At 35.5% G+C, this 15,451-nt stretch overlaps 1 protein-coding gene across 1 annotated transcript; it reads left to right on the forward strand.

The window, feature by feature from the left end:
* The first annotated feature begins 2,562 nt into the window (after positions 1-2,562).
* LOC149484836 (uncharacterized) lies at positions 2,563-11,279 on the forward strand. The gene is made up of 10 exons (XM_089701120.1): positions 2,563-2,857; positions 3,409-3,724; positions 4,153-4,399; positions 4,693-5,018; positions 5,448-5,614; positions 6,633-6,761; positions 8,708-8,819; positions 9,976-10,116; positions 10,545-10,703; positions 11,176-11,279. The coding sequence occupies exons 2-9, from the start codon at positions 3,433-3,435 to the stop codon at positions 10,682-10,684; spliced, it is 1,554 nt and encodes a 517-aa protein (XP_089557246.1). The 5' UTR covers positions 2,563-2,857; positions 3,409-3,432; the 3' UTR covers positions 10,685-10,703; positions 11,176-11,279.
* The last annotated feature ends 4,172 nt before the right edge of the window (positions 11,280-15,451 follow it).

Below are 15,451 nucleotides of genomic sequence, written 5' to 3' on the forward strand. Positions count from 1 at the left end.
TTAGTACATTATTTTGATAAAACTCGTAGGGTTCAGCCTGCGTTTGCAATATAAGCGGAAAACATGTAATTTTTTACGACATCACATTAGAAACCTCAAAAATAACAGTACTTCTCCACTATTTAATGGATGTTATTATACATATAAACCTTCCTCTTGAATCACTCTATCTATTAAAAAAAACCGCATCAAAATCCGTTGCGTAGTTTCAAAGATTTAAGCGTACAAAGGGACATAGGGACATAGGGACATAGGGACATAGGGACAGGGAAAGCGACTTTGTTTTATACTATGTAGTGATTATAATACTCGCTGTGACTCGCTCGGCTGTTTCGAGAAAATTTGGGATAAATTAAAATTCTCTAGATGCTATACATAGAATATAAATTACTTATAAATTACTTCCAATTTAACACATTAGTAATCTAATGTCTAATTATTATAGAAAAACAAAAAAATATGTTTAATCCATATCAAATTAATATGATAAATACATATCTATAAATAAATTACCTTCAATCACTGCTTTTCCGGTACCTTCGCAAGACGACAATATCACAGTATTACAATATTTCCTATATTGTAATACTGTGACAATATCGTCAAATTGAATTTGTTTGCGCTAATTTCTGAATCGACTAAACCTGTAAAAATTTGTGCTAAGTATTTCAAGTAATGTAACGCGTTGTTCTTTGTACAATGCTAAAACACATCGAATATTTAATTTAAAACAGTAGATATAGGTACTTACTAACATACAAAAATAAATTACGTACTTATAGTAGAACTGCAGCAAGTTGATAAGTGATAACTTACAGCAAAAATTATTCGCCGAATTTAAACACGATTGCATAATATGTATGTGGATTTATGAAGATATCTATTAATAGTTATTCCACCCTATGGCCTGGGGGTGACGTTGATCGCGTGCGCAGAATTTATTGATTTCCCGCCCCCGCTCCCTGCACCCACGCATACCCCTGTAGTGACTGGCTTGCACTAACGCATACACCAATAGAATGAAAAATATTTTCACGATAGACTATTACGGATAATACACGACGAAAGCTCTATATGATTATTTTGATAAATTGCACATTGTAAAATAAGAAATGATAAAATGACCTTTTCAACTCAATCGATAAAAAGTAACCAGCTATTCATAGAATTTTCATAAATTATATTATGTCGAGTATTAATCAGAAGGTACGTGTGACTACATTTTAATTTAAATTAAGTACTTGAGTTCTCTTGAGTTTATTTTATATAAATCTTCTTCCGATATATTCATTACGTTTGTTACCTACAAAGCTTTTGAAGCACACTTTATTCTTGTTCTTATTTTCTACGTAATTTAAACGAATTCTCGGAAATAAAAAATAAGACACACGAAAATATAGGTATACACGCGCGTTCTTGCACCAAAAGACATCCTACAGCATGCTAAATAGTACCTACTACCTAGCTATGTTAAAGCTTTTTTTAACCATAGACCTACAGGCTACAATATATGTATTTACATTACATTCACATGTCGATATCTACATTTTATGATTTTGTTTTACTAGCTAACTACTATTAAGTATTCCGTGATTTTACCTTAGTAAATCACAATCCTTATTCCTTACGACTCTAATTTTGATGAAGAGTGAAAATAATAATTACCTACACGTATCTTATTTAAACCGGTATGAACACACTGAGCCGGGAAAAAAAGAGCTAGCTTGATCGATTTTCTTTGGAAATAACATCAGACTAAGATCAGACTTGAGAGCTTTTTGAAATTTAGATATCCTATAACTAATCATAGATCGTCAGTGCTTTAATGAAAACAACATTTACTATAATGATAACTTCAAAATAAAAATGTATCGCTATAAACAAAGCATTGCATTCGAAAATGTATCTATTAGCTTTCAGTGCTTATGCGTCTTTACCGCCTCTTGAAGTAAGCTTTCAGGGTTTAAAAGCTATCTAGATGTACAGCTGTTTAGTATTTACTAAAAGCCTTTTGTGCAGTAAGTACCTAGTTATTATGTCACTCGCAGTTTTTGGAGGTACCTATTTTGGAAATAAGTTAAGCATTGCATTAGTATCCTTTCGAACAATTTAAATTTATATTTACGCTCGCGAGTCAAAAAGAATGTAATTTTATTTTATAAAATTAGCTGGTCAAGTACATGATAAAACATTCAGAGCGCTATATTTTTTTCTTCAGGTTCAATGACCTTGACGCGTTGCGTCAATTTGAAAATCAATAAAATCTATCATAGGTAGGTAGGTAAAATGCATTGTGCATACATGAATGCAAAAGCGAAATTCCAGGAAGTGAATGTTATTCCTATTTGTTGAAATGTAGACTTTATGTCCAGAATTTTATGAATTCTCGATGATTCTATCAGTGACCCTATTTTCCGAGCTTTTGGTAAGAGAGTTTGCGCGTGAACAGGGTGGCTTCGGGTAGGAGCGCGGCGCGGCGGAAAGGTGGGTGCCGCGGCCGCGTCGCCGCTCCAAACCTATGCGCGGCCGCGGCGCTCCCCTAGTCTCTGCCGCATACGCGCACGCGCGCGCAACCGACGCTACGCGTAGCCCCTGCCGAGCGTGCCCGAATCGCGACGTCAACCGTGGATCGATGAGATAAACGCGCAACCCCGCTTTGCGTTAAATCAATACCATATCCATCGATTTTCACAGCCGCAGCCGCCGCACACCGAACTTGAGGGTCGCAAGCGGTGGTTGCGCGTGTTTTATCATTTAAAATGTGTGAAGCTGAAAATTGTGCTATAATTATGTTCATCTAGATCGCTGGTATTGCTATCGAAATGTTCGTAATATTCTAGATTCGAAGTGTTTTGAGGTAATTTATTTAATATTATGTTCATTGAATTAAACACATACGTATACCGTATATAAAGCATATAAGATCAGAAATGCTTTATATTGACATGTTATAATTTCCAACTTATTTTCACGATTGTTAAGTTTATGTTTAAATTCGTGCACTTTTTTTAAAAAATAATCGGGATTTATTGTTGATGTTTGCGACTTTGCGTTTAGAAACGTTACATAGATAAACCAATAATTATATGTTACAACTTATTCAGTAATTATTAATTTATTAAAACGTAGGTACATACATTTAAATGATTCATAAAAACATATATTGTAATTCATGCATTATATGAAATGAATTTAAATATTTTGAAAGTTAACGCTTTTGTTAGCAGAAGTTGAACATGTTTGCCGAATTGATAAACGAAATGAGAATTTTTTTTCGTTTGTCATTGCCTATTGGCGGGCTTTTCGATGTTTGCAGTGAGAATTGTTTTATTTTCTAATTAACTTATAATTTATTGAATGTTGTTCGTATACAGTTGGAGTGGAGAAAGATAATGTTTTTTGGTACAGATGGTGTGAATCTGAAGCGGCAAAATGACGTCAACTGATACGTATCAGTTAAAATGGCATTCGCACAGTTCACATTTGAACGGTTCTGTGGCGGCATTGCTTCGCTCGGAGAGATTTACGGATGTTGTTTTGTGCACGATGGATGGATCGCAAATACCGGCGCACAAGTTCATCCTAAGTTCTTGCAGCGTGTACTTAAGCACGTTGTTCGAAGGTCAGCGGTCGGTAACGAGAATGGGTGGCATGCTGTATGTCGTGCTGCCTTCGGAAATATCTACGAAGGCGCTGAAAATTCTTGTGGAGTATATGTATAAGGGTAAGTTGATCCGCCCTTTCATACTGATTTAACAAAATTATTTGTACTCCTGAGTCTTTTATAAAAATATCCATACATTAATATTTTTATATTCTACTAGCGGTCCGCCCCGGCTTCGCCCGTGGTACATGTTTACGTTTTCTCTACATAAAAACCATCCTCGTACTTCAAGGAATATAATAAAAAAAGAATTATCGAAATCGGTTCAGCCGTTCTCGAGTTATGCGCTTACCAACACATTTTGCGATTCATTTTTATATATAAGAAGAAGATACCTAATGGTAAACAAACTACATGTTAAATTTAAGTTAGTTTAGTTCAGTCTTAACTACATGCTTATAGCGATTTATTACTTATATCATCTTATATTCAAGGTCAAATATAAAAAAAAAACTACAGATTGTAATTATTATATCCATTTATTTCAGGTGAAACAACAGTATCTAATGAGGTTTTAGATATTGTACTAAAAGCTGGGGAGGTTCTAAAGATCAGGGGTCTCTGGCGACAGACAGATGAAGTTGGAGGAGATTCCACTCCAGCGGAGAAAACCACTACAACTGCAAACACTGCAAATAAACCACCAGAGAAAGCTAAAGAAGTGCCGAAAATAACTTTGAAAAAGGATGACAAGTTACTCAAAACTTTTAATCCTGTTCAAGGGCAGGGGAATAGGTAAGATTAATTAATAAGTAAATAATTAATAATAGCATTTATTTACTGATTATTACAATTTGAATATTTATAGAAACAGATGGGATTAATTTGATTTTTTTTTTACTCTTAAGTTTATTTCTTATACGTATACAGATATATTACAATATTATGCTAACCAAATATTTTTTTTTTCAATTTTTAATATAAATTAATTACTGTTAAATTCTCTTGATGTTGCAAGGTTTTTAGTATTTTTGTATAGAGGAAACACTACAAATCTACATTTAATAAAAATATATAATTTTTTCCAGACCAATGTTCATCGGCCCACCAAAGCTAGTATTCATCAAGACCAGTGACGGCACAACACAAGCAGCCATACGTCCAGGAGTACCCAAGGGTCAAACTATACTGGTTGCCCCTGCACCGTCCACAGAGACCACTTCAACTATCACCATGGCAACGTCCACGGTTACCATGGCAACATCCACGGTTACCATGGCAACGGATGATAATAGTGAAGACAGTATACCAACTAGAGTGTTGAGACGGAATGCTAATGAAAGGAAATATGGGAAGAAACAAAAGACTGACGCTGAAGATGGGAAGGATGATGATGCAGCTTCCACCAGTTCAAGTTAGTATAATTTGTATATGCTAATTTTAAGTTTGCACTTGTGTAAAATGTTTAGTATTAAAATTTTTATAATTATTTTTGATTCTGTGTACTTATTAATTAAGAAAACATATCTTATACATATTTCCGTATAAGATATGTACCCTAGACGTGACCATATATCTCAAATAAAACTTTTCTATATAATATTCAATATCAATATTAGCTTCTATTATTGGTAGATTAATAGTAATTAATTAATAAGTATAAGCTAGTATTTATATTATTTATCTTCCAAACACATCATACAATTTCTAAAAAATAATATTCAATATCCATTCAATAGTTTCTATTATTGGTAGAATAATAGTAATTAATAGTATTATATAAGCTAGTATTTATATTATTTATCTTCCAAACACAATTTCTAAAAAAATACAAACTTTACAGAGAAATCAAACCAAAGCAGTACCGTCGAAGTCCAAGTTAAAGAAGAACCAGATTGGGACGCAAGCAGTATTGAAGAGGAAGAACGGTCAATAGCCGAGATGTTTCAAGCGGAAATGAGTGTTAAATCCGAGCCTTGTGACGAGGTAGACGTCGAGGAGGAAGGACTGGTTAGTTATTGCTTTTAATTTTATTTTTTATTGTTGTATTGTTTGGCGATATCACAAAACAATTAGATATTAGTAACAAAAAAGAAATAGCTGAGATGTTTCAAGCAGAAATGAGTGTTAAGTCAGAGCCATGTGATGAGGTAGACGTGGAGGAGGAAGGACTGGTTAGTTATTGCTTTTAATTTTATTTTTTATTGTTGTATTGTGCGGCGATGTCACGAAAATATCTTTAGAAATAAAAAAGATTTTTGGTGACAACGCCAAACACATAAATTCAACGCCAAAAATCTAAGTATAAGTTTCACTTCTGACACGTTGCAAATTGTGACAAACGCCAAACACAAGCTTCAACGTGTCAGAAGTGAAACTTCTTTGGCAAGATTCAAAGATACCAAAATCGTCGCCCTACTCCATGACGTGACTGTATTGCCATGACGCGACCTTGAATTTTTACTTTTAACACGCCTAGAAGTTTCACTTCAAAACTTACTTTGTTTTGTCAAGTTATGTTTCAAAATAACATGAAAAAAAATAAATATAGAGAGATATCGCTTCTAATTATTCCTATAAAAAAACAATTTGTTTCCAGTCAATTTTTTTTACAAAATACATTGTTATAAAACAATTTTTTTTCAAATACACTGTATCAAAACAATTTTTTTTTATAAAATACATTTTTTTTTAAACAATTTTTTTTACAAAATACATTTTTTTTAAACCATATTTTTTACATAATACATTGTTTTAAAACAATTTTTTTTACAAAATACATTGTTATAAAACCATTTTTTTAATACACTGTTTTAAAACAATTTTTTTTTACAAAATACATTTTTTTAAAACCATTTTTTTTACAAAATACATTGTTTTAAAACATTTTTTTTTTTTACAAAATACATTGTTATAAAACAATTTTTTTTTACAAAATAAATTGTTATAAAACAATTTTTTTTACAAAATACATTGTTATAAAACAATTTTTTTTACAAAATACATTATTAACTAATTTTTTTTCCAGCTATACAGCCCGCTGTCCTGCGAGCTGTGCGCGGAAGTGTTCACAGTGCCGGCGGCGTGGGTGCGCCACGTGCAGGAGCACGCGGACGGCGACGGACAGCACGCGAGGAAACGCAAGCGGCGCTCTGCTGTGAGTATATATACCGTCCGTAGGGCCCTTCCGGCCTCCTCCATTCAAGCGACAGCCCAAGCCGAGGTTCGAGATCCCCGTCACAGAATACATAATAGTAGCTAAACGCTACAGAACGGTTACTCCGCTTCCCGCCAAAATTAAACACTTACCTCACCCCGCACGATCAGTCTAAAAATGGTCCACATTTTTCCACAGGGACGATACGCAACGAAGATTGACAACATTAGTCAAATTGACTTAAAGTAATTTTATTATTTTGGATTTGTGATTATCGTTTTTCGTAGAAAATTGTTAGATATTGTGCTGTTTACGGATGTATTTCAACAGAAAAACGCGAATTTTTTTTTTACGCTAGTTAAAAATGTGCCAACCATAAAGCGTTAACACACACATTTGCAGTCTCTACAGTCCGACTGTCAAAACGATAATTTTGTATGGAGTGTCCGGGGTGTGTCCCCGTGGCGAGGGGACGCCCTTGCACATGTCGCTACCAGGGTGAACATTCAGTTCACCCCCGCGTCCGCGTTAAAATGTAGAAGCCCTTCTGGCTAACATTGAGGAACACCACACAAAAAAAAATATGTTACATAATAATTATTAGCTCTAGGTAGAGCGAGAAGACTTTGGTCCCAGTGCTAGGTAGAGCAAGAACAGTTTACTTAGTCCCGGCTCTAGGTAGAGCCAGTGCATGCTATACATATAGACTGGCACTAGCACTAGGTAGAGCGAGAACAGCTTATTTATTACTGTGATAACATACATATTATGCGGTGCCGGCTCTAGATAGAGCGAGAGTAGCACACTTGGTCCCCACTCTAGGTAGAGCTAATATCAAACATAATATACTCAGTGCCGGCTCTAGGTAGAGAGAGAACAGCATACTTTATGCTGATAACGTGAGTACGGTGTTGCTCTAGGTAGAGGGGGAGCGGCATACTTTGAGCTGCTACAAACACGCAGTGTCGGATCTAGGTAGAGAGATGAGCATCATATCTTTTGCAGCTTACATAACATACATGCAGTGCAAGCTCTAGGAAGAGCGAGAGCAGCTTTCTTAATTGTCACAGACATACCACATGAGTAGAAAGACGGAACAGAGACTAAGCTTCTTAAGAACGTGCAAAATTGTTACCTATTTTGGTAGGGTTGTCACAATAGGTTAAGACAAATTAAACAAAACTACCTACTACAACCCAACCTAGGTATGTACACACTTACAATACATACATACATACTTACAAATGCTAAACTTGTAATAATAATGAAAGGTAAAAACACACCGTGTACAATTCTCATCTTATTAAAAAAGGACCTAATAAAATAAACGCAAGTAGGTACTTACTTGAAAAAGTAATAATCAAAATATTTACTCACCTATTGTACTCCTTGAGATAGTTCAAGTATGATATATTTTTAGTTTTTCTACTATTATTCATACACACAGTACAATAAACAACCATTTTTGACAATGAAATATTACGTTTTATATTAAAATATTCAAACTTGCAAGTTGCAACTAATAAAACAAACAACGTGCGTCGTATCAACCCTGAGACTGTCCTATGCCTGTGCAAGCGCAAACCGGTTTTTTCCAGAATCGCTGCGTACGTGACAAGCGGCCTGCGGTCACACACACATGCCCCGCGTACTTGTAGTAGTGCAATCGATTCTCGCGTTTGTTTGAAGCTTAGTCTCTGTTCCGTCTTTCTACTCATGTGGACATACATTAAGATGTTAATTGTACTGCTAACATACATACACGCAGAGGAAACTGTAAATAGAGCATCTGTAACTAGAGCATTTTGAGCGAGAGGAACATCTACCTTTTCGTTATTTTACAAAGTATTTGTATATTTTCCCGCTTGCTAATAGCAGATTTTTAATTCTTATACATCAAAATACGATTTCCTGCCCTGTGTTTTCAACTTTATTACTTATTTCAGAGCGACGACACAGAAGAAACAACAGCTCTACTACGTTGCGATCTCTGCCAGAAGCATTTCCCGAATCCAGCGGAGTGGGTGCGACATATTCAAAGCACACATACTGAGACTGGTGCGTGTTATTTTAATATTATATTTATTTTTAAAATTATTTCTATAACTAGCTGCTCAACCCGGCTCTGATCGGGTTATTTTTTATTTTTTGAAAATTTTAATTAATATAATAATCCAACCAAATAAACATTAAATCATCTTGAAATGTAAATGGTGTAATTACTACGACTTTCTTGGTCGAAATTAAAATTAGTAAACTTAGAGAAAAAAAATAGTTGATTAACGTTATTGAAGGTTTTTTTTTATATTATATAGCACATGCTATTAATAATAATATGACACTATTCTGATTTGATATTTGAATTAAGAGGAATTTTTTGCCTATTTACTAGTAGATTTTTTTTATGCAACGACCATTAGAAATTAGTAAATAGTATCTTACAATAACCTAGTTATTTTACCTACTTAGTGATTTTATTTTATATAAAAAAAATTGCACTTTCAATTTTTTTAGCAGTATCGTATTATCAATTAATCTTATATTTTATCCTATATTTTTTTAATTTATTATTATTTATTCACATAATATATAATAATCCTTATACAAATATTTTGGTATGTTCATAATATTATTTTCAGATATTATGATGTGCTACTAACTACTATATACCATTGTTATACTAACATAGCTGATTGATTGTTATGTATGTGGCTAATTCTCGACGGACACAACATCAACTCAACCATTTTTTTTTTATATTATAATAATAATAAATATATTAAAAACTCCATGCTATTCTCTATCTCTGGTTCCGTGTTTTATTTTTGCTATAAGTGTTTTTTATTTAGCAGCACAAACGCAGTCATGATAATCACTTCAGTTATGTTGACATTGTAAACTTGGAGTTTTTGTTTTGCAATTCATCGGTGTTGCCAATTTGCGATGTTTTTACCCCCAAATTACCTAGTTTTTTTTTTTAATTTTCTGTTTTTTTTCTCGGTGTAACCTGTTGAATGAATTTACTAAATGTTGTACTGCATGCTAATGCTTAAATGTGAACTCGCGCAAAAACGTCAATATTATTTTTTATTTTATGTGATTTTTTGTGATTTTCTATCGTGTAACGTGATTGGCAACGTTGATTGCAAGGCGGGCCCCATTAGTCCACATGATAGTGTATATCTAAGCGTCGGTTCGGTGTTCGGTTGTCCAGAATTGGCCATATCAAACAACAGTGCAGCACCAAAACGTCACAATCGTTTCACAGACGGCGAGCAAAACAAGACGTGTGGCCACTGCAACAAGAACTTCCCGTCGCATGCGTCCATGCTCATACATATGCGCACGCACACAGGTTTGTGTGGACTTTTTTCTATAAAACGTAAAAAAATAAGTTTAAAGTGAACATTGAAAATCGGTGAATAGATTTTAGCAAAATATTTGGGTGGAAATCAGTTCAATAAAAAACAGATTTTAAAAATTTTGGGTCATCATTGAAAATCATTTCAGATTTTTCATGTTCGAAATACCAAATTTAACTTTTTTAATTTAAAGTTCGCATACAGTAGAAAATTATAATAATGTAGTACCTACTTAAATCTAAGTTGTAAATTCACTTCATCATCTTTTTTTATGACTGCCTACTTTTTATTATAACGCGTACGCGACGTAGTCGCGTCACCTAAACACCACGCGTTATAAAACCGCCCATTTCTCCGGCGACACATTATATTTTCGATTTTTTTTTTATCTGTGGAAATATTTATTATATTAATCCTACAGGCGAGCGTCCCTTCGTCTGTGGGCTCTGCAACAAAGGGTTCAACGTGAAATCGAACCTACTACGTCACTTGCGCACTCTGCACAACCACGTGGTGAGCCTCGACGAGCCCGGCCCGTCGGAGCTCAAGCGGGAGGCCTGAGCCAGGGGAGGGGGGGCAGGTGAGCATATAGATAATAAATAAATATTCAGGACTATTTTCACACACGGCACGATCTGATCCAATACTAAGCTTTCGCTTGTGTTATGGAAACCAGATGGCTAATAAACATACATATATAATTTTAAATACCCGAATGTTCTGTAGCATTCTAGTTAAAGAGGTCTAGAGAAGTGCGAAAACTCTCTTTCTAGATATACATTTATTTAAATTATGGTTAACTAAAAATATAACTTTTTATAAAAGTGCATAAAAATGTATTAGACGTATTGAAATATGGATTTTTTAAGCTATTGCATAGCTTCTATCGCGCGCCTTGAGTGCGGGGACCGAATCCAGACGACGTGTGCCATCCGCCAAAAAAAACTTGGCTAGCGTGGTGGATTATGGCCTGTACCCTCATAGGAGGCCCGTGTCCCAGCAGTGGGAACGTATATGGGCTGATGATGATGATACTTTTGTATGTCTCACAGGTAGAGGGCGCGGTCGGCCCCGCTCCGCGTACACGCTAGCGATGGCGGCCGCCAACCGGCGCGCGAACAACAAAGCCGACGCGAGCGCGCTCCGCAAGCAGAGCTACTCGCTGTTCCTCAAGCAGCGCGCCGTGCTCTTCTCCGCCAAGAAGTGGAAGTAGTGCGCGACACGCTACCCGCGCGGCGCTTGACACGTTCCACGTTTGAATTTTGACGTTTCAGTTTTTTTTTCTTTTTTCTTATGTGCCAGTAATATTGGTTATGAATATCAAACCTGCTTTTGGTTGTATTTGATGTGTATTATATCCAACGATTATAAAGCGCGTCACACACGGTGAAGGTACTATAATAGATTCTCTAAGAGCTAGCGCGCACGAGCAACATTATCTCCGCAACTATTTTGTCTCTCCCATCAATTTGTATGGGGAGTTGCGTCGCTACGTGCGCGCACTTTCATACTAGCCCATAGGTGGCAGAGACAAAATAGTTGCGGAGACAAAGTTGCTCGTGCGCGCACTGTCTTATATATAAAATATTACAGTATCTTAAGGTATCCGGTATCAGCGTTCTGACCATCATTTTTCTTTTTGTCATTGCGTACTAAGACCCCTGTAGACCCAAAACACTGACACAAAATTTCGGGTCGATCATAACATAAAATATTATAGTATCTTCACCGTGTGTGACGCGCTTATGTCATGCGCATCGGCATGGGATGTTCTAAAAACGTACAGCACGTAAAGTTGAATGTCTCATTGAACAATAGATACATAATTAGTAGATACATACCATTTTACATAATAGTAAATTAAACTATTCCATAACTGTTGTTAGAAATTGTTCTAGCAAAATCATGTCAATATCAGAAAATTCATAGTTATAATTCTATTTACCATGGATGGAACACACGGCCATAAGAAAAAAAATCTTTGAAAACGTTTAAATGTGATTGGAATTGTGTCAAAAATAAATTAAAAGCGTCTATGTAGGGGTAGCAAAGTGTTGCGTTACTACATGTCCTGCCCTTCCTCCTTTAATTTTATTATTTTTATAAGAGTGTATTTATTTTTTATAACTAGTCTTAACTAGATCTCATTCTTTTAATTAAAGATTTAATTTTAAGTCAAACATGTAGTCAGTCGGACATACAAGCAAGTTTTAGGATTAATCATAGGTAATATTTCTCAGTATCAATATAATATTATGTAGCTGATATCCAAAGATAATTTGAGATTTTCTATGGGTTCATACTAAATATTCTTAGACCAGTAAACACACTTAAACCGCATTTTAATACATATGATAAGAAATTTCATATTTGGTTTTATTGTTCAATGATAATATCTAGTCAGTATGGACCCTAAATAACTTAAGTAGTAGTGTAAGTTTTACCGTTATACTTGCTTGTGATTGGCTAAATTTAATTGTAATTTTAAATAGGTTTTAGAATAGAAGAATAATTTATGTTATACCTCTTGCATTTATAAATTAATTTATTTGATTTGAACATTCCGTTTGTGTGATACAGTAATGTAGTTGCGAATGTATTTAAATACTCATGTGTAACATGGAGTCGGTATGATTAATGTTTGTACTATTTTATAAAATAGTATGCGAAGAATAAAATACTGAAAGAAAAATATTCGTTTTATTTTCTTAACCACAATTTATTTTGTTAAATGTATATGTACGTATACATTAAAAATTAAAAAAAACCCCCAACACAATATATGACCTTTAAAAAGTAAAAAACACGAATCCACACGAGTATATATTTTGTGAGCATTCAGTTTTTCTTACCCTTTTTCACCCCCCATAACTATTAATTCAACAAAATTGAAAATATATGTCTCAGGACACCCGCACACTTATGTGTACGCATTTAATGTAAAAAAAAACTAAATTGTAATCGTTTCAGTTGATCGTGAGATTTGATGCCACAGATAGACAAACACACATACACATGGCACACATCAAACTTATGACACCCCTCTTTTTGCATCGATGGTTTAAAACATCAAATATGATACATGGTCAGGACCGTCATAATGGCTGGCGTCCACTAGGCGGATCGGGCCGGGCCGCATCGCAACGCAAAAATACGCCGGCCTATGTTTTGTATGAAACATCGTCCATTAGCGACGGATCGGGCCGGGGCGGGCCGCAACGCATTGGTGGATATCGCTTCGCAGGCGGATTTCTGCCGGCGGTGCGGCGTCTTTCCAAACTATACAAGGCCAGTACGCAACGGTGTGAAACTAATCACGTATAGTTTGGAAATAACTTTTTTACAAAGTTCTTCCAATCTATACAACAGCAGTACGCAAATACTTGCAAATACTCGCGTATACTTTGTAGTGAAATAAGTAAGAATAGCGCTCCAAAACATACAGCGCCAGTACGCATGCGGACTAATCGTGTATGTTTCGGAGTAAGCGCGGCGTCTCTCCATTGCTCGCGTTTATATTATTGTATTGCTGTTTTGAAATCTATTATTAAAATGCATGTGTATTGTGTATGTAATGTTGCGTACTGATCGTATATTTTTTGTATCGAGGATGCTTGTGTCTTCGTTCCCGACTATACTGCACGACTTACAATTGACAATAGTGCTAAAATGTAAGAATCTAATAAGTCCAGAAGAAGACGGTTGCGAGGCGACGGAGTCCCGCTTCACGGGGCTCCTATTTTTGTGTAGTTAAAAAAAACACGAACCTAACCTAACCCATAGGTAACCCTTATATCTGTTACCTATTTATTTTTCTAAGCTTACGTAATAATATTTTTATTCCATATTTTACTGAATCAATCAAGAAGAATAAGGGCGCTTGTGCACTACAAGGAATTTTACTGTCCGGCATTCCGATTTTTTACGGTCCGGTTTGGCATGAAAAAACCGATGAATTGGCTTGTGCACCTGTCCGTCTTTACTCGGATCAGTGCGGTACAGTTCAAGGAAATTTGGCGGTATAATGCTATCATAAATGGTTGTTTTTGCATTTTACAAGAAACGAGTAAAAAATATAGAAGATGAAATATTTAGTTTATTACTTCGTTATAATAAAAAGTAAAGTTCCGTAAGAGATTTAAAATGCGTGTTTCACTTATTTATTTTAATCGGTGACGAGGAGCTAAAGCTATTCCCACTTGAACTTTAACTTACCAACACTTACTTAGATAATAATTATAGGTCAATGCTTGGTCAATGTATATAAAATAACAATACCGACTTCTCAAATCTCATTGCCAACTAAAATAAAGTAAAACAAGAGCTTGCTTTTAATTGGCATATGCAGTAAAAACAGTAAAATCCAAGCAAGTGGGCATTCGAAAACAATTATACCTACAGCGACTCGTAGACACAAAAAACCATCCGGAATAGGGAAAAGTAAAATGTCGGACAGTAAAATTACGTATAGTGCACAAGCTAGTATATAGATTAATGGCGTGCCATACCGGACCGTAAAAAATCGGAATGCCGGACCGTAAAATTCCTTGTAGTGGACAAACGCCCTAAAAGTAGATAGATATAGCTGTACAAGTCTTTGATTGTCTTTGATTGAAGTCTTTCTATATATTTATTATTTCGGTCAAGCGTAAGTGGTGTTAGCTATATTTAGTTATACATATTTTGCGTACTGATCGTGTATAGTTTGAAAAGAAGAAGCAAGCATCCGCTTTACAAAGTATACACGATCAGTACGCAAAATTCGTGTATATATTGTAATAACAAACTTAAAAACAGCATTACAAAGTATACACGAGCAGTTTCCTATGGTTGCGTTCTGGCTATGTATAGTTTGGAAATACGCGGCGGTGCGCTGCGGCCCGGCCCGCCCCGACCCGTCTAGTGGACGTAGGCAGGCGGATGTGAGCGGCGAGCGTCTGTTAGATAAAATCCGCCTAGGCGGTCCGCCGCGCCCCGTACAGGTGGACGCAGGAGCAAACAGCGCGTCCATTAGAGACGGCCCGTTGCGATGCGGCCCGGCCCGATCCGCCTCTAATGGACGCCTAGCATAAGACGTACTGGATATGTTAGGCGCTGTGGAGCTCCTTAGACTATTTTATTTCTCTTCAGAGATATAAATAATAATTTAAATTTTGGCCTTATAATATAAGCTTATACAAAAAAATTACATCTATTCATATCATGACCGAGTTAGTTTTGTTTTGCACATGGAGTAGAAACTATAACTAATGGATTTAAATTGAACTTGCAGCAACCACTTGAGTCCTTATATTGTTTGCACATTTTAAAAGAAAGTTAGAGTGCAAG

The sequence above is a fragment of the Colias philodice genome, chromosome 11, assembly GCF_061535455.1.
Source record: "Colias philodice isolate Cphi_HAF_F1 chromosome 11, ilColPhil1 Martin Lab GWU primary, whole genome shotgun sequence".
NCBI classification, from domain to species: Eukaryota; Metazoa; Arthropoda; class Insecta; order Lepidoptera; family Pieridae; genus Colias; species Colias philodice.